The sequence below is a fragment of the Mustela nivalis genome (genome assembly GCF_964662115.1).
Source record: "Mustela nivalis genome assembly, chromosome: 5".
Lineage (NCBI taxonomy): Eukaryota > Metazoa > Chordata > Mammalia > Carnivora > Mustelidae > Mustela > Mustela nivalis.
Genome location: NC_139024.1, coordinates 79684658 through 79709615, shown reverse-complemented (window position 1 = coordinate 79709615; position 24958 = coordinate 79684658). Strand labels below are relative to the sequence as shown.

The window sequence follows — 24958 nt, the reverse complement described above, 5'->3', positions numbered from 1 at the left end:
CCACGCAGAGGGCAGCGAGAGACGGAGGAAGGAGGCAGCCACTCCAGACTAGTAGGTGGTCGCCTTAACAAGCCGGAGAGCTCGGGTGTGCGGCTTGTCCTGCGCGCCCGCAGCTGGAGTAGACCTCTGCACCTGCCTGCCAGAATCTAACAAATTGACCTCGAGGCCGCACGAGGGGGCAGAGTATTGGAAGGGGGTCATCGGGAGAACATGACGGCTTGTTGACTCGAGAGCTGGATCTGCGCAATGGGAAGCTCGCCACGCTCCCTCTCCGCTTGCACGTTCTGTCCACCATTCCTAGCGGGGGAGCCTTTTCCATGGACACAGCTTAGAGAGAGCGCCGTGTTGCTGAGACCGTCTGTGCCGTGGGTGAACTTGGAAGATTCTGGCGGGCAGATGAGGAGACCTACTGGAGTTGCCGCTGTGCGGGACAAAGCTCGTGTGGAAGCTCGGTGGCTGATTAAACCTGCCATCCACGCATCTGGGAAGTGGCTGCTGTTTTTTCCATCTCTCCCTGCCCTCTGTGTGTGGAGGTCAGTTTGAGAACCAAAAGAGAACTGTAAGGAATCAAGAGGGAGTCCTTCATTCCCTACGATGTTACTTTCCCGCCTGTGCACTCTGAAAAGTTTTAGCGGCACAGAGGGGCTGCTTCCAGGCTCCAGGTGAAAAGCAACAGCTTTCCGCAAGCCAGCACGTGGCCCGTTTCTCTCAATGGGCTGTTAAACCCGGACACTGGGTTCCCTGCAGCTCTCTTAAGCAAACCAGACTACTTAGACAAGGTTTTGAAAAACCGAAGCGGTAAGATAGCGGAGGACATAAATTGTTTTCAGATTTATGTTGTTAATGACATTCTTCTATAGATTGTGTATCTAAGAATTTATGCCCCATAAACTGGGTAAGTGAGGACGAATCTGGATGAGCCTAAGGAAATTATTACAGATTCGCGGGCTGGTGATTAGAAAGCTCTTCATGTTCCAACCAGTGGATTGCTCCTGTACTATCTACTGCAAAAAGGCCGGGTCACAGCTCCTCTTACCTGGAGCTGCTCTACATTCAGGCTTGGAAATTGCTGACTTACACAGGTGATAGAATCTCTTTTAAAGATCTTTCTAATGTATTTACTTTCCAGACAGCCAAATACCAGGCTGCTAACAGATGAGTTGTTTGTACTTTAAAAGTTTACTGTTCCAGTTTAGGACAGTGTTGATGGCGTTTTACATTCTCTTTGCTGTGCAGTCAGCTGATTCATGCTGTATTCTGAAGGTTATGAGTCTCCATGTGATGTTAAGAACTATACATCTGAACCATTAAAGAAGTGTATAAAATGCAGTGTTGCTCAGTGGAAGTATATGAACCAGAAGTATTTCTTTTTATGCCATGGCTCTAGCTATATTTGTAGCTTTGGAGCACTGATCATTCTGCTTTCTTTTACTTTTGGAGTTATAGCTGTCTTCCATGTTGAAAAACATAGAGCAAGGTAGCTACCAGAAGAACTCTTTATATTTATTATAAGTGTTTTTAGTTCGACTTACAAATGCCACGGGTTGCTGCATTACTGCTATTTGTCAGGTTTTCTGTTAGATGCCGAAAGGGTACCAAGATGATTCAAGTAGAGTCCCTGCTCTTCAGGTGCTTATAAGTACACCCAAAACTGAAATGCATGGTACAGTGTGTTAGAGATTATTTGAAAAGTATAAAGCATTATAAAGATTCAAAAAAGGGAGAGATCATATTTGTTTCAGAGACCTGAAAAAACTGCATAAAAAATCCTTTGAGATGTGCATCTGAAAGATAAACAGATGGAGCTTGTTTGGGGTAAAGGAAATCCAGGAAAGGGAAAATCATGGATTAGGCCATACAATCTGGGAAAGTGCAGAGTGCCTTTAAAAACCAGTGGGTAGGGCGCCTGGGTGGCTCAGTGGGTTAAGCCGCTGCCTTTGGCTTGGGTCATGATCTCAGGGTCCTGGGATCAAGTCCCGAATTGGGCTCTCTGCTCAGCAGGGAGCCTGCTTCCTCCTCTCTCTCTTCTGCCTCTCTGCCTACTTGTCATCTCTCTCTGTCAAATAAATAAATAAAATCTTTAAAAAACAAACAAACAAAAAAACAGTGGGTAGTCATGGGGGCTTGTATAGGAGTAAGGGGGGTGCTGTGCCTCCCTCAAGATTCTTGCTCTTTTTTCCAGTATATTCCTAGAGAGTGACTACCCAACCAAAGGCAGTATTTCCCAGATTCTCTTAGAAAAGAGGCAGATGTGATAGGTTATTCCTAGGCTTCCCTTTCCAGTTGGATCTTGATTGTGAAGGTGACCTTGAGTGCTTCATGCTGTGGTTGTTAGAGCCTCTGTCAGCTTGGCTTCTGAATGAACAGAGGAGAACACTCTCTGTCGTCCCTTGGTTCCTTGAATGCCCCAGGTGGGAACACTCAAGTGACTTAGGGGAGCGAGAAAAACAATTCTTCAATATGTTTAGGGTTTTTTGGGTTTTCTTAAGGAAGCTGGAGTTTAATGTGGTAGTTAAAAGGGAAAAGTGGTCCTGGCCCTTGTTTTTGAGACAGCATGAGATTGTAGAAACAGCTCTAGGCTAAAAACATGAATTCCATTTATTCATTTATTCACTTATTCATTAATTCATTTCATATTTACTGAGACTTTTATAGCCTGTCAAATCTTGAACTAAATGCTGGGAATAATGTGATTAATAATGCATAGTTCATGGCCTTATGAAGCTTACAGTGGAGTGCAGGAGAATTACACAAAACAAAACAAAATACTGGGCTGCTTTAGATCAGCTGTATCAGTATCACTCAGGAGCTTGTTAGAAATGCAGAATCTCAGGCCCTACCCCAGACCAATCGAATCATAACCGGCATTTCAACAAAATTCTCAGGAGATTTGCATGCACATTAAATTTGAGAAGCATTGGTAAAATGGGTGCTTGATAGACATGCACGTGGGCAGTGGGAATCCAAAGGAAGCACAATCAGTCCAATCTTTAATTGAGACTTTTTAGGAATTTCCTAGACTATATGATGGTCAAACTGACTTTTGAGTAGCATGCTTAGTCATAACAATTGTGTGAATTTGGGTAAGTTATGTTCTATCATTTTTGGCTTCCTTCTCTGCAAAAATATGGATAATATTTCAAGTTTGTTTTGAGGCTCAAGACTTTACAAGGTTGTTTTGTTCCCAAGGAGGCTCAAATGAGCAATATGTAAAAGTGCTTTGAGTATGCTAAAGCTGTATCAAAAAATGGGAAACTTACTTTTTCCGGCTCTACTTGGATTATAGGGAAACACTGTGTTCTTTGGTATAGTAATGTACTGTAGACAGTATTTAATAAGAAAAAATTATCCTGCATGGATATGTTTTGAGCATACGCAGAACTGAAAGATAACTTTTTCCTCCTGTGTATTGTGGAAGACTATATAACGTCTGAAAACTAGATCAAGTATGTTGGTCAGATAGGATATCTCCTGGGGTTGAAAACTGCATGCCCTTGGATTTTAACTATTTGTGTTCTTGCATAGAGTTTACCCAAAGCATAGTGGGGAGGGACTTTCTTTTGACTAGGACGAATGTTAATTCCTTGGCACAAACAAAAATCGAACCAAGTGAGTTTATTCAGAATTAATAGGACTGCAGAAAGTTAATAAAAAATAAAGAAAGAACAATAATTAATTAGCGATTTTAGTGATCCAGTAATAGTCTTCACATAGAATTTCCTTACTACCAACAAGTATTTTTAGTGTTTACCAGGTTTCAGGAGAGGCTCTAGTCATGTATGGACCAGTTACACAAAATGACCTGTTCATTGATGTGCCTGTCTTTTTGCAAATATTTTTTTTCTTTGCTGAGGATAGTCTTATTTTTCTGGAACACCTGGGCTATTCAATGATTTTCCTGAAAACTGTAATTAGATATCATACTTGACAGTACAAAAAGGCTTTTTGACCAATGCAGGCAAGTTGAGGCTTATCTTCCTCTATAGGCCCATGAAAAATATACTGAGTCGCACTCTGATCATTACTTCATGTGTCTTACTCACTTTCTTTCCCTAGCATCTGGCATAGTGCCCAGCACATAGTAGATCCTAAATAAATGTTTGTTGAATGAACTTGAGAAAGGCTAGCAATTTTAAGAATGAATGTATAAATAAAAGTTAGCAGCTCAGTTACTTGTTGAAGTCACTTAGAAAGGGACTTCTGTCAAATAGTCTAAGAACATGTAAAAAGAGATGGTTATTTGTAGATTTTAGATATTCTATCTAAAACATGCTAAGATATTAATATATGTGTAACTTTATAAATACTGTAACCCAGAAATTCTACCTTTAGAAATTTATCCTAAGGAAATTAAGAATGGGCGCCAAGGGCATTCCTGAGTGGCTCAGTCAGTTAACAGTGAACTCTTGATTTTGACTCAGGTCATAATCCTAGGGTTGTGAGATTGAGCCCGGTGTGACACTCCGAACTCAATGCGGAATCTGCCTGGGATTCTTTCCCTCTTCCCCTCCCTTGCTCTCTTTCTCTCTCAGAAATAAATAAATAAATCTTTTAAAAAATGTGTACAAAGATCTAGCTACAAACATGCTCATTTTATTCATTTTATAATAACAAAAATCTGTAGATGACCTAACTGGCCAACAATTGTGAATTAGTTAAATAAATTATGGTACAAAATAAAGAGTAAAAAGTGTAAAATACATTTACTAACTTAAAAAGATATTCATATTATTTCAGATATAAAAAGCAGGTTATGAAGTAGTATATTTACTAACTTGGCATTTTATTAAAAGGAAAAATTTGCATGCTTAAGGAAGTTTGGGAAGAAATATTCATTAAAATGTTAATAGACAATTTCTCTGGTTGGTAAAATTATGGGTCATTTTGATTCTTGTTTTCTTCACCTAAATTATTTAATAACACTCACATATTAATTGGATAATCAATGTTTAAATGATAAAAGGAATCATAAACATTTTTGGAACAAATCAATCTTCTGAAGGCTTCTTGAGAACCTAATATCTTCGAATGTTCCCTACATTCTATTCTTGCATGAGTTTTTCTCATCCTTAAGTGGGCTCCTCTGATTGATGCAGGCTGGTTAAGGGAGAGAATAGAATAAAAGACGAAGAAGAAAAGGAATCTAATTTACTCTTTCCATGTTGCCCAAGATTATCTGCTAAGTTTGAACCATCAGAAGTGTTTTTGGGCTGGTGGGGTTATCAACTTGGATCACTGAAGGCAGGGCTTGAAGTGGAGAGTAAGATGTGAACCAGATGCTAAAGATGTTGATAAGTAAGGAGGTGTATAATGCAGTGCTTAGATCTTATCAGGAGGAAAGGGAGAGGCTTGAAGAGTAAAAACTCATGTTTTTCAAAAGGACATGGCTTTTTTTCTTTTTTGTTCCAGGAAGGTGACGGAGTATGTTTCTGGAAGTAACAATGAGGAATAAGACAGAGACCAACCACATCTGCAGATCCTGAGGTATATGAGGTGTGAGAAGATAAAGAGGTATCCCTTTAGGGGGCCACAGGGGATATGGAGTCCTGGAAAAGTCAGGTTTCATTTAAGACAATGGTGCCGTTGGTATCAGACCCAGTAATCTTATACCTTAAGCTCAAGGGCCGTGGGTTTCCCAGAGGTTGTTCAAGATGGGTAAGACATGGTTCCTGGCTTTAGGTAGCTTGTTCCAGCTAGGAAGCCACACTTGGCATACACAAAAACACCTGGAAAACATTCTGATGCTGAACTATGGCAATTGGCTATCAGCCCAAGTCTTTAAAACCAGCCCAGCTGGATCTAAGGTTTTGAAGTCGGTCATACTTTGAACACAATCCCTGCATCTGAGTCCTTCTCTCTTGGCTGGTATCTGACCCAGCAAGCTCAAATTCCATGCATGAGGAAGAAGTTACACTGTTAACTCTCAGTGCAGCAAGGATTCAGAGAAGGCAGATCTGAGTGGCAGGCAAGGCATGGAATGGGGATGCTGCATGAGACTGACTTTGCCAGCTTTTAAAAGATGAATTAGGTTTAATTTCTAGACACTGGAAAAAACACAAAGATATAACAGTGGGAATGAACATAATATGGATATTGTAATATTTTTGTATTGTAAAATTATTTCTATTTTTCTTAGCCCATATTTTAAAATTAAGTTTGTTGTGGTATAATTTACATTCAGTACAATTCAATATAATTCACCCTTTACCCTGTACACTATAGTGTACAGTTCAAAGAGTTTGTCAGTGTAAATAGACATGTACTAAATATCATGATCAAAATAAGAACAGCATTGTCCAATAAAAACATAATATAAACTATATATGTAACTGTACATTCCTAGCAGCCACATTAAAAAAGTAAGAAGAAACAGGTTAAATTTATTTTAATAATATATCACATTTTAATATGTAATTGATATAAAAATTACTGACTTAATTTACATTTTTTCATACAAAGTTTCTGAAATCTGATATGTCTTTTATACCTACAACACATGTCAATTCAGACTAGTCACACTTCAAATGCTAATAACCTTGTGTGTGTCTGGTATATTCAACAGTGTAGACACAGATTATCCCCTTATACCAAAAAGTTCTCTTGTGCCCCTTTGCATTCAATCTGCTTTCCTCCAATTCTGACCTCTGACAGCTACTAATCTGTTTCCTGTCCCTACAGCATTAGTCAGGGTTCTCCAGAGAAACAGAACCAAAGGGATATATCTACATCTGCCTATCTTTCTCTGTCTTTATACAGAGGAATTTATTTTAAAGAATTGGCTCAAGGGATTGTGGGGTTGGAAGGTCTAAAGTCTGGAGGGAAAACCTAGGATTGGAGACCTAGAGTTGATGTTGTGGCTCAGATATGACAGTAGTCTGAAGGCAGAATTCCTTACTTTCATGGGGACTTCAGGAGAGGTCTTCTTTTAAAGCCTTCAACCGATTAGATGAGACCCACCACAATATGGAGGATAATTTGTTTTAATCAGTCTACTGATATAAATGTTAATCACATCTAAAAACTACCTCACACTATAAGATTCAGCAATTCCACTTCTAAGCACATACCAAAAATAACTGAAAGCAGGATCTTGAAGAGATATTTGTACACTTAATAGTATCATTTAGTAGTATCACTATTCACAATATCCAGAAAGGTGGAAGCAATGCTGTGTCCATCAACAGATGAATGGATAAATAAAATACAGTATTTACATATAGCAGAATATGATTCAGCCTTGAAAAGGAAATTCTGACAGATGCTACAATGGATAAACCTTGAAGATATGCTTAGTGAGAAAAGCCAGTCACAAAAAAACAAATACTATATGAATTAACTTCTGTGGGGTATCTAGAGGAGTCAAATTCATAAAGACAGAAAGTAGAAATATGGTTGCCAGGGGCTGGGATAGAGTGGAAAGAGGAGTTATTATTTAATGGGTATAGAGTTTCAGTTTTTCCATTGAATGGATATATTATAAACTTCTTATCCATGTACCTGTTGATGGACATTTGGGTTTTCAGGTATTTCCTATTATTATTAAGGCTACTATCAACATTCATTTACAGGTCTTTGTTTCTAGTTCCTTTTAAGCAAATATTTAAATCAATGCATCATATAGAATGCTTATAACTGCAAATAACAGAAAATCAACTTATATTGTTGGGCTCCCCGCCGAGGGGAGGAGGCGCCCGGGCCAGCCGGAGGCCTCTCCTTGGGGCTGAGCGGGATGGCGAGTGTCGCGAACCCGGAACGCACCCACAGAAGACACCGGGCTCGGGGGATCTGTCGAAGCAGGATCTCACTTTATTGTGCGGGGGCACACCTTATATAGAGCAGCAGAAGGGAAGTGAGGACAGAGGGGGAAGAGCCAATAAGATTATGCCAAGTAGCAGTTGCTGGGTAAGGCGTGTGGGGCGAGAGGAGGAAGTGCCATAGGTTTCAGGAACCGAAACTGTGAAATTGGCGCCTTGTTGGCCGGAAGAGAAGGCAAGCCGGCGCCATCTTTATTCTGGGCCGCACCCTGTGGAGGCACCTCTAGTTATGTGCCTTACATTATATAGAAATTTATTATCTCACTGATAAAAGTCTACAAGAAGAGTGGCTCTTAGCAGTTGATTCAGGGGATCAACATCATCAACAAGACCCAGGTTCTTCCTCTCTTTCCTTTATTTTTCTGTGCATGGTTTTGTCTTTGAGCTGCCCTCACTCTTATTCACAAGATAGCTATGACAGCATCAAACATTATACCGAGACGGAACAATGTAGAAGTAGAAGTAGAAGATGGATCTATCTTTTTTTTTTCTGAAGGTCAGGGAATCTTGCCCAGAAGTCCCTCAATGAACTGTCTCCTATTTTATTGCTTCAGGTTGCATCAAATGCCCAGAATTGTATCACATGACTAAAGCAAAAAAGTGGGACCCCTTTAATTGGTTTAGAGCATTCTTTGGGATGTGGCTTGTATAATTTCTCCCAAAGCACATAAATGTGTGGAGGAACATAGACACATGATGAAAGTCAGGGTCTGCCAGCAGGAAGAGTAAATCAATGTTGGCTAGTCAAGGTCCACATCACTGAATCTGTTCTACACTACTCACACACTGGTTCTCCTGTTCCTAACTAATGCACACTTTCTGAAATACTTTTACATCTATTATTCTATTTTTTCCTAAAAGGTAATAGCAACAAAAAGAAGCTCCAATCCCATCCTTTAGAATAGATAACTGAAAATTGTTCTTGTTCCTCCTTCAAGATCACATTTTAAATTATTTCGATCATTTATTCAACAGTAATCTGCTGAACTCTTATTCTGTGGAACGCTTTGCAAGGTAAATAAGGAAGGATAAAATTAAGATTCCTGCTCTTACCACTTTACAGTATAGTTTAGAAGACAAATTAAAAATGATAAGTTAAATAACTGTAGAAGATATAAACAATGGCTCTACATAACTGTGCAGAGCTGGCACAGGCAGGGCGGTGATTAATGGTTAAATGACAGTAAGAACCATGGCAGTTTGGAGGAGGACAGGATACCTGCAGGCTAGAATGGGCTGAGGAAGCTTGCCAGCAGAGGAGGGACTATCATGGGTCTTGACAGATAGGATTTACAGGGGCAGACAGGAGTGAGGGCAGGTCCCCTGCTGGAGCATCAGCAACTATTTGGAGAGAGTGATAGAACAGTATGGTATTTGCTTATATCCAAGATGTAGAGCAGACTCTCCAAATAGATTATTTTCACTCATTCATAAGATAAATCCTTTTTTTTTTTTTTCTGTGCCTATTACGTTCCTGGCTCTGTTCTTGGAAGAAAGCAAATTGCAGGAAGCCAAACAGACACAGACTCCTGTCCTCATAGAGGCTGTATTCAAGCAAAGGAATATAGGCAATCATAGGATAAGAAAAATACATCTTACATCAAATGTAGTAGAGCAAAATCAGGGAAAAGGAGGGGCAGGATTATGCGGGAGGATATTATGATTTCAGGGGTATGTCTAGATCTGGAGATCTGAACCAGCCCCTCTGACATATGTGCCTAAGGATACAGGGCAAGGTGAGATTGCCCTCAAAGGTTTCGAGGCAGATGGTGGTGGCAAGACTCTGAGTGTGGTCGGGGAGAAAGGGTGGAGGTCTTGCCAAGATCATGCAGGGAAGAATGCTCCTTCCTTATTCCTGCCAATGGTGAGAAGGAGATTGGGGAGGGCTCGGACTTACCCAGAGCTCACAGGACTCCTGGCCTGTTCTTTACTTCTGCCATTGGAGAAGGGCAGTTGGGAGGGATAGCCTTATTCTTTACCAATAGTAGGAGTTAAAGTTTGAAAAATGGCTGAAGCCAGGTTGTGGAGGGCCTTGAAAATCAGGGTAAGAATCAGGTGGAGTCTTGGTGGGCTAGGGTATGGTTGAATTCTTGTTTGCTTGAATTTCCGTTTGTCACCATGATGAAGGCAAAGTATAAAACAGGCCCTCTGAAGTAGTACCCCTTAAGTCAAGTCTCTCCTAAAGTTTCTGAAGTTTTTGATGTGTTAAAAGAAAGAGAAAAAAATCCAAAATAGGCTGGCAAAAATTGTGGTCTATTTAAATTGTTTAAATTTAATAAATTAATGTTTTATCAGACAACAATGCCACACAATGTAATATCCTTTGAGATATTTCAGGATTTATTAAAGAATAGTTTAGTTCAAAATGCCCTCGTAGGTTTGGCCATGGGACTGTTAATTTAAAGATAAATGACAAGTACCTTCTTTCAGTCCTGTAAGTTTATCTCTGCATCTGTGTGTGCAGCCTCATTTGGGTTTAATAACCCTCTACTTTGGGCTGAACTTCAACTTCAGCTGATTTCCCATTTGCTCCTTGTCGGGTCTTTTATCATTCTCTGTCCTCTGCTGTCAGTGTCCTTTTGACTTTTATTTGTTTAATGACTTTTGATCAACCCTGCTGCTGAAGTGACCCTCATGTTTTGTCTGTATTCTGGTTTCCTGATTCTGGCTCCTTGCCTGGATCTCTCAACCTGCTGCCATTCACAGCCTGGCATGACAGATGGCCATAGGCTAATGGCAAGGGCACTCCATCAGAGCCTTGGCATGCAGTCATTTAAGATGTGAGACAGGCAACAGAGGCGAAAACATGAATAGGTAGCTGGATGCTTTTCATGGTTTCTCTGGAGTGCCAAGTTTTGACTGGACTGCTTGTTGTCTGCATACATGAATCACTATAAATGAGACCTTGGGTAAATGGAATCTCCCTTCAGGTCATGTTGCAAATTATTTTAATTCAGCACATGCTTGTTATATATCAGTCCTACACAAAGCTGTGCTGGATACTGAGGAGAATACAAAGATGACATAATACTGTTACTGCCCTTAAGGAGCTTACAGTCCAAGAGGGAGATGCCCATGTAACTAGCAATTGATAGTATAAACTAAGATGCGGAAGTCCAAACCAAGCTGCTCGAAGCACATAGACAAAGCCATTAGCTTGACAAGGTGAAGAATTCACTGATGGATTTGGGTTGTAGTTCTAGTTGTGATCTGTGTGCCTCTGGGTCTTGAGAACCATGCACAGAGCATCAGTTTCTGCTATCTTTTTGATCACTGTATCATTATGTCAGAAGTAAAAGGAGAGTTTTTTTTTTTTAAGATTTTATTTATTTACTTAACAGAGATCACAAGTAGGCAGAGAGGCAGGCAGAGAGAGAGAGAGAGATGAGGAAGCAGGTTCCCTGCTAAGCAGAGAGTCCGATGTGGGGCTCAATCCCAGGACCCTGAGATCATGACCTGAGAAGAAGGCAGAGTCTTTAACCCACTGAGCTACCCACGTGCCCCTGTAAAAGGAGAGTTTAGATGCTAGGAGCACAATAAGGAATTTATTCTATGGACAGGATTCAAAAGTGCATCATATTTATAGAAGAGAAAATGATGAAAATAGGGTGAAGAAGGAATGGCTCATTATGGTAAAGCTATGGCATAGAATACATTTTAATATTTAAGGTCAAACAGTATGTAGGGTATTTTGACCATAGGTTCAGTGTGTCAACTTTAATAGTCATGTAACCATTTTCAGGTGCACCTAGAAACAAAAATGTTTGTCCTCTACTGATTATATGTAGTCACAATTAACTAGGAAAACTCTTCAAGGGGCACCTGGGTGGCTCAGTTGGTTGAGCATTGGATTTTTGATTTTGGCTCAGGTCATGATCTTAGTGTTGCGAGATGGAGCCCCTGATCAGGCTCCACACTGGGCGTGGGACCTCCTTAGGACTCTCACTTCCTCTCCCTTTACCGCTCTCCCTGCTTGCTCTTGTGCTTTCTCTCTTAAAAAGAAAAGAAAAAAAAAAAAAAAGAAAAGCTCTTTAAAATGCTTGGAAGTTACAGTAATAGATTTTTCTCCTTGAAGAAATACACCATATCAATATTCCTTTAAGTGTTCTCACTGATATTCCTAACATTTATTTAAAAATAACTTAAAGAAATAACTGCTTTATCTTTTTGATAAAAACAAACAAGAAATGACAATTTTAATCCCACAGGAAAATATACAGAAAGGGCTTTTTTTTTTTTTTGGTAAAATATAGGTTTAAACACTCACTGGCTTCTATATTTCCTACCAATATTTTCTCAGAAAAACGTTGTACATACATGAATTTGGCAGATAGGCTTGTGCATATGTATAGAAAAAACATCCTGCTTATCATCCTGCCTCACATTTTGATCCTCCATATATATAAATCAAATTGCGTAGGTGATAGAACTTTACTGCTCTAAAGCTGTAGTTTCTATTCCAACTTTTTCTTTTTCTTTGAGATGGTGCAAATTTAATTTTATCAGTCTGGAAGTTCTTATATCACCCAGAGTCATGGCTAAGGTCTGGGTGTCCCCACTCTGTCAAGATATTGGGATGTTTGTCTAGTACTCAATGATATCTGTCCGTCCATATTGTGTGGAAGTATATATACAGTGTATATATAGGGTGTATAGTATAGTATGGAAATCCTAGTTTGTCTGGTACTCAATGATATCTGTCCATCCATATAGGTATCAGAAAAGATACCCTTTATTCCTCTCCTTAATTACCCTAAGGAAAAAACCCAATTTACAGCTTAAATGATGCCCATGCATTAGCTAATTTACTGTTTTACTGCAGTTCATTCTTTTATGTATCTCATTAAGTATTCATCCAAATGGTCTGTATATATGTGATGTCTTCATGAAACAAGATGAAATTGTGGTAAATACAACCTGAGTTTCAATTTATTTTTAGATATATCTGATGGAGACACTTAAAATCCTTTTTGGAAGTAGGTATGGGTATAAATAAATAAAAATTGCTATGTGATTGATGAATTTGTAAACTTAATTATTTATAATCTTATTTTCTCCAGAATGGATTTCGGGAAGCTAACAGAAATGAATGCAGTAATATATCATGATAAAATAAATAGATAAGAATAAATCATACAATAAGTTTATCGAAAATTGCTAGAACTGGATCGCAAATTTAATTCTGAGTTTTTGAGAGGCCAAAGCAAAGAGGATATCATCTTTTATGGAAAGATTCATGTATCAGCACAATACTGTTCAAGAGTCGCCCTAATACTGGGGCCTTCGAGAGCAGTCTCTGGTAGATCTTCATGCATGGGACTTTTTGATGTCATAGGCAATGTCCTCAATGCCATCCTTAAAACCCATCTATTACTGTCAGTATTATGAATAGTCATTGCATAAGGTATCAAAACAGTGTTGCTTAAGTACTGACTTCTCTGCTGGTGTGACTTCAAGGGAACAGTATTTGAAATATCCAGAGGGAGAGAAGTAAAGTTGGCATTTAGCTCAACTGAACACTTTTGTCTATGATTGAATGAAGGCAGGGGTTATACAACCAACAAAAATATACTCAGGCATAGTTTTGCTGTTTAGAGTTTCCTCTTCCTCGTTAGTTGAAACCCAACTGTTGACACACTTAGCTTCAAGTGAAAAACATTCACTTTGTGACCTTCGAGTTCAGGGCAGAGCAGTCTGGGAGCCCAGAACAAGCAGAATGAAAAGCAGACTCGTCACCTGTGTGATTTGTGATGTGGCTTTCAGACGACGCTATTATCAGTGAGTGCCATCTGGCTGTTGCCTATTTTTGTTATTTTTACAGTGAGGTGTGGAGCTCACTTGTTTCTGAGCTACTGAAAGGGGGTGTATACAGTAAGCATGCAAATGTCACATATTTTAAAGATTTTATTTATTTATTTATTTATTTGTCGAGAGAGCGAGAAAGCTAGCACAAGCTGGCAGAGTGGCAGGTAGAGGCAGAGGGAGAAACAGGCTCCCTGCTGAGCAAGGAACCCGATGTGGGGCTTGATCCCAGGATTCTGGGCTCACGACCTCAGCCAAAGGCAGCGGCTTAACCAACTGAGCCACCCAGGTGTCCCGATGTCACATATTTTAATAGTAACAAATTTAAATATATTTATTATTGTTATTTGCTTCCTATACATGTTGGTGGTCCAAGACAAAGGCCTATGTGCTTGAGTACACTGTGGTCACATTCCAAAGTAAGCTCATTAGGGCTTTAGGAATGTCTCCCGCTTCAGATCCAATGTTTTGTATCCAGACACACTGGTACCTCAGCAATCTGAGGAACAAAGTCTTTGCTGGCATCATGATCCTGACGAATTGCAAACATTTATTTACTTGTCTGACTCAAGTTAGTTTGCAAACTCCCTGTGAACAGGAACTACTTATTTGGCTTATATATGTTTGTAAAAAATTTAAATTTAAAATACTTTAGAGGTTTTTGTAAATACGAGAACTTCAGAGAGTAATTCTTTACCGTATATCCACCAATCAGCATTAACAAAGGGTCATGTTTTCTTACAGTCTTTTGTGAGCAAGGCAGAGTGTTGACATATAATTTGTATACAGTAAGGTGCATAGATTTTCAGTGTGCACTGTGAAGGATTTTGACAATTGTACATACACATTTAACAACCACCCAAAGCAAGATATGGCAGTCTCAGGCATCCCAAACAGTTCCCTGAAGCTACACTTCCATCCATCGCCTGACACAAAAGGGCAACCTTTCTGATTTTCTTTCTGATTTTCTATCAGTTCAGATTAATTTGCCTGTTTTTGGACATCGTATAAATTAAATCACACAGTATACACTCCTTTATGTCTGACTTACTTCACTCAGCATTATGTTTTCTAAATTCACTTATGTTGGTACATAATACATTAATTTGTTTCTTTTCATTGATGAATAGTATTGCATTGTATTTGTTCATTCTCCCTATTGATGTATGATATTTGGGTCATTTCCAGTTATGACTACTGTGAGGATTCTTGTAAAAATCTTGTGAACATATGTTTTTTCTTCTGTTCTTTCTTTCTCTCTCTCTCCTTCCTTCCTTCCTTCCTTCCTTCCTTCCTTCCTTCCTTCCTTCCTTCCTTCCTTCCTTCTTTCCTTCCTTCCTTCTTTTTTTTTAATGATTTAGGAGTGGGAATGCTGAGTCAGAGGGTAGGTGTATGTTTAACTTGACAAGAAAATGCCAAATTGCTTTCCAGAGAGGCGGTAGCATTTTACACTCCCACCAGCAATGTGCAGGAGTTCTGCCTGATTCACATCCTGCTCAACAGTAGGTGTTGTCAGTCTTTTCAGTTTTAGTCATTCTAGTGCTTTTATTTTGCACTTTTCTGATGATAAAGATGTTGAATACCTTTTCATGTGCTTATTGGACATTTGTATATCTTTTCTCTTGAAGTGTCTGTTCAAGTCTTCTGCACCATTCTGTTTTTTCCTTTTGTTTGTTTAGTTGTCTTTTTATTCCTTTGTTGTAGGAGTTCTTTCTATTCTGGATACAAAATATCAAATATGTATTGCAAATACGTTTTCTCCATCTGTGGCTTCCCTCTTCATTTTTTGCCTCTCCCAATTTGTAAAGATACTCTTCAATGTTTTCTTTTAGAAGCTTTAAAGTTTTAGCTTTTCTTGTAGGTCCAAAATTCATCTTGAATTAATTTTTGTGTGTGATTTCAGAGAGGATGGGGCTCTTTTTCTTTCTTTCTTTTGCTTTCTCTATCTCATATGGGTATCTAGTTACCATGGAGCCATTTATTGAGAAGTTTTTCTTTCTCCACTAAGGTGGTTTGGTCCCATTGCTGAAAACCAATGGACTATGCAAGTGTGGTCTATTTCCAAATTCTCTATTTTGTTACACTGATCTACTTACCTGTCCTTATGCCAGTGCCATTCTTGTCTTGATTCCTGTAGCTTTTGATCAAGTCTTGAAATTACCTAGCTTAAGTCCTCCAGCTTTGTTTTTCTTTTTCAAGTCTGTTTTGGCAATTGAGGGGCATTTTATTTCCAAGTGAATTTTAGTATTGACTTGTAAAGTTCTCTAATCTAAGGGATTATGATTAGGATTGCATTAAATATATACATTAATTTAGAGAGAATTGACATCTTAATACTATTGGTTCTTTTAATCTATTACTATGGTATATCTTTTCATTTATTTAAATCTTTTAAAGTTTTTCACAACATTCTTTTTTGTTATTGTCAACATAGAGGTTTTTCTGATACTATTGTAGATGGAATTGGTATTTAAATATACCTCATAGCCAGGAAGTAATAACATTCTAGTTGAGTGGTGAATTCTGAAAAAAGGAATTTATTACAGAATTACTTAGATAAATGAATTACAAGTAAATTCAGAAATGACTAGTTATTAGTCAGAAGTTCCTGGCTATTTCGAAGAGCACCTTGACATTGCCTAATTGTGGAGATTTAAAAGTCCTATAAATTACAGCTCATTGAGATAATGGTTTTATTTGGTTCATTAAAATGATAAGTCAATATGAAAATTTGATCATTGTAGCAGATGCTCCCTCATATAACAGTAATTATAAGGAAGGCCTGTTCATTCCCACACAAAAAATAACAAAATATGGTTTTTGCATACAACATATAATCATAATTCTATCTTAAAATTTATAATTGATTTAATTATTGATTAATGTATGAGGTGATATTTTTTCTAAGTTAATTTATACTTGTTATAGAAACAATAAGATCATCAAATGATAAATTGAAATTGTTTTGCCAATATGTAATTCATAAAATAGATAGACATCTTCTTGATGAGAAGGAAATATTGATAAATTACTGAAAGCTCATTAATTTTATTTAATTTATATGTCTATCTACTTATCTTAGTTGATATTTATAATAAAATTAATATTAGTATAAATATACCAAGACTCAACCTTTAGATACAATTAATTTTATTTTGTAAATAATAGTGAGTGACAAAGAAAAATTTGTTACAAGGAAAACACACATTCTACATCCTTTTTTTTAATTTCAAATTTTTATTTAAATTCTAGTTAGTTAACATAGAGTGCAATTTGGGTTTCAGGAGTAGAATTCAGTGATTCATCACTTACATACAACACCCAGTTCTCATCACAAGTGCCCTCCTTAATACCCATTGTCAATTTAACCCATGCCCCACCCATGTCCCTTTTTCCTGAGTTTATTCTCTATCTTAAGAGTAATATCTTATGAGTACTATTCCTGTGTGTGTGTGTGCATGTGTATTATATATAGACTGTAATATTTCTGTATGTATGCACACACATATACATACACACACACAAACCACATCTTCTTTATCCATTGATCAGTTAATGGACATTTGGGCTCTTTCCATAATTTGGCTATTGTTGATAATGCTGTTATAAATATCAGGGTGCACGTACCCCTTTGAATATGTATTTTTGTGTTCTTTAGGTAGGTACGTCGTATTCTTTGTGTAGTAATGCAATTGCTGGATCATAGGGAAATTCTATTTTCAACTTTTAAAAAATTAATTACTCAATTAGTATATAATGTATTATCTGTTTCAGGGGTATAGGTTTATGATCCATCAGTCTTATTTAATACCCAGTGCTCATTACAGTGCTTACCCTCCCCAAAGTCCATCACCCAGTTACCCTATCCCTCCCCTCCCCTCCAGCAACCCTCAGTTTGTTGCCCAAGATTAAGAGTCTCTTATGGTTTGTCTCCCTCTCTGGTTTCATCTTGTTTCATATTTTCCTCTTCCCCTATGATCTTCTGCCTTGTTTCTTAAATTCCACATATCAGTGAGATCATAGGAGAACTGTCTTTTCTTGATTAACTTATTTTATTTAGCATAATACCCTCTAGTTCCATCCACTTCATTGTAAATGGCAAGATTTCATTCCTTTTGATGGCTGCATAGTATTCCATAATATATATGTGTGTATATATATATACACACATATATATATATACACCCCCCCATCTTCTTTATTCATTCATCTGTTGTTGGGCATCTGGGCTCTTTCCATAGTTTGGCTATTGTGGACATTGCTGTTAGAAACATTGGGGTAGAGGTGCCCCTTTGGATAACTACATTTTGTATCTTTGGGGTAAATACCCAGTATTGCAGCTGTTAGGTCTTAGGGTAGCAGTGTTTTCAACTTTTTGAGGTATCTCCATACTGTCTTCCAGAGTGGCTGTACCAGCTTGCATTCCCACCAATAGTGTACGAAGGTTCCACATTCTCTTTATCCTCAACAGCATCTGTCATTTCCTGACTTGTTAATTTTAGCCATCTGACTAGCGTGAGGTGGTATCTCATTGTGGTTTTGATTTGTATTTCCCTTATGCCGAGTGATGTTGAGCACTTTTTCAATGTCTATTGGCCATTTGTATGTTTTGTTTGGAGAAATATCTCTTCACGTCATCTACCCATTTATTGATTGGATTATTTGTTCTTTGGGTGTTGAATTTGGTGAGTTCTTTATAGATTTTGGATACAGCTCTTTATCTGATGTGTCATTTGCATATATTTTCTTCATTCTGTTAGTCGTCTTTTGGTTTTGTTGACTGTTTCCTTTGCTATGCAAAAGATTTTTAACCTGATGAAGTCCCAATAGTTTATTTTTGTTTTTATTTCCCTTGCCTTTGAGACCTATCTAACAAGAAGTTGCTGCAGCTCAGGTTGAAGAGATTGCGGCCTTTGTTCTTCTCTAGGATTTTGATGGATTCCTGTCTCACATTTAGATCTTTCAACCATTTTGAGTCTATTTTTGTAAGGAAATAGTCCAGTTTCATTCTTCTGCATGTGACTGTCCAGTTTTCCCAGCATTATTTGTTGAAGAGATGGTCTTTTTTCCACTGGATATTTTTTCCTGCTTTGTTGAAGATCAGTTTACCATATAGTTGTGATTCCATTTCTGGGCTCTCTCTATTCTGTTCTGTTGATCTTTGGGTCTGTTTTTGTGCCAGTACCATACAGGCTTGATGATTACAGCTTTGTAATAGAGCTTGAAGTCTGGAATTGTGATGCCATGAGCTTTGGTTTTCTTTTTCAACATTCCTCTGGCTATATGGGGTCTTTTCTAGGTCCATACAAATTTTACAATTATTAGTTCCAGTTCTGTGAAAAAAGTTGATGGTATTTTAATAAGGATTGCCTTGAATGCGTAGATTGCTCTAGGTAGCATAGACATTTTAATAATAAATCCCACTTTATCATGGTAGATAATTGTTTTAATGTACTGGTGGATTCAATTTGTTAATATCTTGTTGATAATTTTTGCATCCATGTTCATCAGGGATATTGACCTGTAATTCCCCTTTTGAGTGGGATCTTTGTCTGGTTTTAGAATCAAGGTATTGCTGGCCTCGTAGAATGAGTTTGCAAATTTCTTTCCATTTCTATTTTATTGGAGCACTTTGAGAAGAAAAGGTATTAATTCTTCTTTAAATGTCTGGTAGAATTCTCCTGGGAATCCATCTGGTGCTGGATTTATTTATTTATTGGGAGATTTTTGATTCTTGTTTTAATTCTTTGCTGGTTATGTGTCTGTTCAAATTTTCTAGTTCTTCTCAGTTTTGGTAGATTGTATTTTTTAGGGATTTTTCCATTTCTTCCATATTGCCCAGTTTTTTAGTATATAATTGCTCATAATACTCTGTTATAATTGTTTGTATTTTTGTGGTATTGGTTGTAATCTCTCCTCTTTCATTCATTTTGAGTCCTTTCTCTTTTCTTTTTTATAAGTCTGGCTGGGGGGTTGTCAACTTTATTAATTCTTTTGAAGAACTAGCTCTTTGTTTTGTTGATCTGTTCTATTCTTCTTTTGCTTCTTTATCATTTACTGTGGCTCTAATCTTTATTATTTCCCTTTTTCTGTCTTCAAGCTTTATTTGCTCTTCCTTTACTAGCTCCGTTGGGTGTAAGGTTAGGTTGAGTATTTGAGACTTTTCTTCCTTCTTCAGGTTGATCTATATTGCAATATACTTCCCTCTTAGGACCGCCTTTGTTGCATCCCACAGGTTTTGCACTGACATGTTTTCATTTTTATTTGCTTCCATGTGCTTTTTTATTTTGTCTTTAATTTCCTGGTTAACCCATTCATTCTTTAGTATGATATTCTTTAGCTTCCATGTATTTGTGGTCTTTCCAATTTTTTTTTTTTTTTTTGTGGTTGACTTCAAGTTTCATAGCATTGCTGTCTGAAAGTATGCATGGTCCCATCTCAGTCTTTTTTTACTTGTTGAGGGCTGATTTGTGACTCAGTATGTGATCTATTCTGGAGAATTGTTCTATTACTTTTGAAAAGAATCTTTATTGATGAAATGTTATGAATATATCTCTTAAGTCCTTATGGTCCAGTGTGTCATTCAAAGCCATTGTTTCCTTGTTAATTTCCTGCATGTATGATCTGTTCATTGTTGTAAGTGGGGGTGGTAAAGTCCCCCACTATTACTGCATTGCTACCAATGAGTTTCTTTATGTTTGTTATTAATTGATTTATTTATTTGGGTGTTCCCAAGTTGGGGGCATAATACATAAATATTTACAATTGTTAGATTTTCTTGTTGGGCAAACCCCTTAATTATGATATAATGTCCATTTTTGTCTCTTGTTACAGTCTTTGTTTTTAAAGTCTAGTTTTTCTGATGCAAGTATGGGTATTTTGGTTTTCCTTTGACATCCATTAGATGATTCTCCATCTCCTCATTTTCCATCTGCAGGTGTCCTTAGGTTTAAAATGAGTCTTTTGTAGACAGCATATAGATGGATCTTGTTTTTAATCCATTCTGATAATCTATGGCTTTTGATTAGGGTCATTTAGTCCATTTCCATTCAGAGTAATTTTTGAAAGATATGAATTTAGTACTATAGTGTTACCTGTAAAATTGGTATTTCTGGTATTCTGATATTTTCTCTTCATTTCTAGTTTTTGTTACTTTTGGTCTTTTTTTCACCCCAAAGAGTCCCCTTTAATATTTCTTGCTAAGCTGCTTTAGTGATCATGAAATCCTTTAGTTTTTTTTTTTTTTTCTTTTTTTGTCTTGAAAAATATCTCTCCTTCTATTTGAGCCTTGTTGGGTAAAGTATTCTTGGCATATTTTTTACATTCAGGACATTGAATATATCCTGCCACTATCTTCTGGCCTGCTAAGTGTCTTTGGACATATCTGCTGTGAACCTGATCTTTCTTTGTAGGTTAAGGACTTCTTTTTTCCTTTGCTGCTTTCAAGATTATTGCCTTGTCTGTATATTTTGTGAATTGGCTATGATATGTTCTGGCAGTGGCTTTGTTGAATTTAATGAGAGTTCTTTGTGCATCTTCGATTTTGATGTCTCTGTCCTTCTCCAGATTAGGGAAGTTTTCAGCTATAATTTGCTCAGGTAAACCTTCTGCCTCTTTTTCTCTCTTCATCTTCTGGGACTCCTATGATATGAATGTTACTCCATTTGAATAAGTAACTGATTTCCCTAAGTCTTCCTTTGTGATTCTTTACCTTTGTTTCCCTCTTCTTTTCAGCTTCATTATGTTCCATAATTTTATCATTTGTATCACTGATTCATCCCTCTATTTCATCCATTCTCATTGTTATGGCATCCATCTGGGATTGCATTTCAGTTACAGGATTTTTCATTTTGGCTTAACTAGATTTTAGTTTATCCTTGCAGTAAGGGATTCTCTAGTGTCTTCTGTGCTTTTTGCAAGCCCAGCTAATATCCTTATCATTGTTGTTTTAAACTCTAGTTCAGAAATCTAAAAATATCTGTATGGATTAAATCCCAGGCTGTCATTTCTTCCTGTTCTTTCTTTTGGGGTGAATTCCCCCATCTTGTCATTTTGGAGGAAAAAGGGAAAAAAATAAATAAAAGGTAAAATAAAACAAAGACTTAAAAATAAATTAAGGAAGCTAGATCCTAGGTGTGTTTTTGTTTATTTGTTATAAGAAGCTTCCATTGGCCTTTTTTTCTGTTTGTAGACATGCCACTTTGTTATCTAAGATTTTCAATCGATTTCATTGGTGTTCAGAATGACTTGATATATATTTATCTTGATGTGTTCAGTGGAGGAGGCAAGCTTAGGGTCGCCTTCCTCCTCTGACGTCTTAACCCTGTCCTCAAACATTCTAATATTTAGTATTAATATTCAGTTTTCAATGTATATTTCTGATCTTAACTGTGGGAGGATCTATTGCACCTATGTATAAAACACATAGCCTCTAGATAAAGATTTTTATCATTGCTGTTATAGTAAAATTATCTGTTACTTCTAAATATCTGGATGTCCTTCCCTGTGTGACTTATGCTACTTGTCCGTATTTATCTCTCCCCATCCTTGTCACTGTAACCTGTTGTATTAGTGTGCTATTGGTGTATAAAAAATTACCACTAACTAATATATGGGCTTAAAGTAACGCCCATATATTAGTTCACAATTCTATAGGTGATAGTCCAGATAAACTTGATTGGGTTCTCTGTTAGGGTCTTACCAGGCCAAAATCAAAGTGTTGGCTAGGATGGGCTCTTTTTTAGAGTCTCTGGGGAAAAGATATGCTTCCAGATTCATTCTCACTGTTAGCAGAATTCAGTTCTTTGTAGTTGTAGAACTGAGTCCCTGTATCCATGCTGGGTTTTAGAAGGGGGTTGATCTTACCTCTGAGAGGCTTTTCTCAGGTCCTTTCCTTGTGGCTGCTTCTTCTTCAAGCCAATAATGGAGAGTTTCTCATGTACTGAGTCCCCTTTCTGCTGACTTTTCCTTCTGCAACTGACTGGAGAAAACTCTTGTTTTTTAAGGGCTTATGTGATTAGGTTTGGCTTCTCTGGCTAATCACCCTATTTTAAGGCCAGTTGATTAATACACTTTAATACATCTCCAAATCCTTTATGTTGTGTAATGCAATATAATCACAGAGGTAACAACAGTGAGTAGAGATCATGAAGCCATCCAAGAATTCTACCTACACTCCTGTACTAACCTCCAGGCCATGCCTCCCTACCTACTGACCACTTGAGCGTCAGACTCATTATCTTCCTATCATACTCGGTTTTTGTTGTTTGTTTGTTTGTTTGTTTGTTTTTGTAGTAGGCTCCATGTGGAGCTTGAACTCTTGACCCTGAGATCAAGACCTGAGCTGAGATCTAGAGTTAGATGCTTAACTGACTGGGCCATGCAGGTGCCTCTCCTTTCATACTCCTTATATCACATGGGAGCTCGGCATTTGTAAAAAGACCCTTGCTACACATTTACCCTTAAGTTCCCTAACTCTGTGCAGGTGGTATTCAGCTCCAGACTTTATCATTATCATTCATAATGTACATATGAAATTGGAAACCTGTTCTTCACTCTTGGACAGGATTCTTCTAATATATCCCATATTGATTTTACCAGGAGACATAGTAAGAAAGAAAGGGGAGGAAGCTAGCAATGGGCAGGGCAAAGGATGTGGAGACTGACTTTGTAAGAAGGTTCAGGGTTTAGGTCAGCAGAGAAGTAAGTAGTAGGTCATTCACAGTGATCAAGGAGTCAGGGCCTGGTGGTGATATCGAAGAACCCTTACTGAATAATTAGGACTAGAGTTTTTAGCTTCTGTGATACTAAAATCAGTGAGGTGGTCACGTTTTGGCACCAAAAGTCAGTCTGGATTTAGGCTGGATTGCAAGCTGGCAGATGATAGCACACCAAGTTGGTCCCATGTTGGGTGAGAGAGGGTTGGGTATGCTGTTAGCACTGCAGGCAATCATGTGGCATCAGGGAGAACTCTAATTTCAGTTGGAAATCTGCTCAGGAACCAGGAACTGGAGCATAGAACTGGGCAGTTGTGGAGGATTTGGGGCAAAGTCTTGACCGAGGTGAATATAGAAGCTACACTTTAGATAGCAAGATTATTTTCGATGCCATATGATAGAGAGATGATGCTTCTAATTGTCTTGTGGGCTTAACTGGAACTACAGCATGGGCTAAACTTTAGTTCCTGCAAGGGAATGGATGGAACTAGGAAAGCAGGACCATCTTCTGGTTTTCTTGGTCTGCGCCTCTCACTCTTGGGCTCACCCCTCCCTCTGCAGTCACCTCCCCAGTTTTTTTCCCGTGTGGAAACTAGAAAAGAGCTTCCTCTTCTAGTTGATCCCGTAGGGACTCCAGAGGGTGTGAGGTCCTGAGGCACTGTATTCCATGGTCTCACAAGTAGGAGATCAGTTAGAAGGTAACATGTCAGGTCCTGGGTGGATTGTGCTGAGGTCAAAACACAGTGAATCCACAGGTGCCCATCAAGAGGAGCCAGCATAGCAAGAGTAGCAGGGTTAAGGGAAGGGGCTTAAGGACTAGGAGAAGTAGGACAGCAAGGGAGTGGGAGGCAGACTGGATGAACTGCAGACCTGCAGCCCAATTCCCTCCTCCCTTCCTTCACTCTCTCCCTTCCCGTTTGCTCCCCTCTTCTTTTCTTCTTTTTAACATTCTCAGCATATTTTAACCTGAACCAGTTAGAATGGGTGAACACATCTTTCCATTTTATTCTAGCCTAAAGCAGTCTGCATATATGTAAATTTACATCACTATAGCCTCTAAGACTTAGAACAGTTTTTTTTTTGGAGGGGGTATTGAACAATAACATTAATTTAAGTAAAAAGAAACGTAATAAAAGAGGGAAGAAAAGATCTTGTACACAGCTAGGGCAGAAACATTTGCTAAGTCTTGTATGGCTAGAAATTTACCAATGTCTTATTGAAAAATGATAGACAGCTCAACAGGCCCAAAGTGCAATGACTATGAATGTTATGTGTATTTTGCTTTGTGAAGTTATAATTGAGTTAACCATTGTCAATGTATATGTTTTTTTTTTTTTTTTTCTCTTGCAAGGCTGAAATTCCTTTGAGCCCACCCTGTTCTTGTTCTCACAGAACTTCAAGGTCTCTTCAATGTTGTTACCAAGTATCCCTTGAATAGCATGTGCTCCATTGACTTAGTGGCTCTGCTGATGTCCAGACCAGTACAACCCCTTCCTTTAAGGATGAGACTCTGGTGGGGCTCACGAAGAAGAGTCACAGGAGTATTCTGTGACCTTCAGAACACAATGAATGAAGTATGGTTATATCACAATAATATCCTGTTATGCAATGTTCCAACAAGGGTAT

General features: G+C 38.0%; 1 protein-coding gene across 4 annotated transcripts in view; it reads left to right on the top strand.

Moving 5' to 3' along the window:
• Positions 1 to 246: 246 nt before the first annotated feature.
• Positions 247 to 24958, top strand: part of LOC309864602 (uncharacterized protein) — a gene marked incomplete at its 5' end in the record, with an annotated part of 97955 nt that continues 73243 nt past the window's right edge. Inside the window, 2 exons of one of the 4 annotated variants that reach the window (XM_082730252.1) lie at positions 247 to 533; positions 5410 to 5484. In XM_082730252.1, the coding sequence (XP_082586378.1) occupies positions 247 to 533; positions 5410 to 5452 (330 nt within the window). In that variant the 3' untranslated portion in view covers positions 5453 to 5484. Of the gene's footprint in view, positions 534 to 943; positions 1083 to 5409; positions 5493 to 15055; positions 15119 to 24958 lie in introns of those variants that run through there. The other 3 variants (XR_014311642.1, XR_014311638.1, XR_014311639.1) reach the window with 3 other exon arrangements.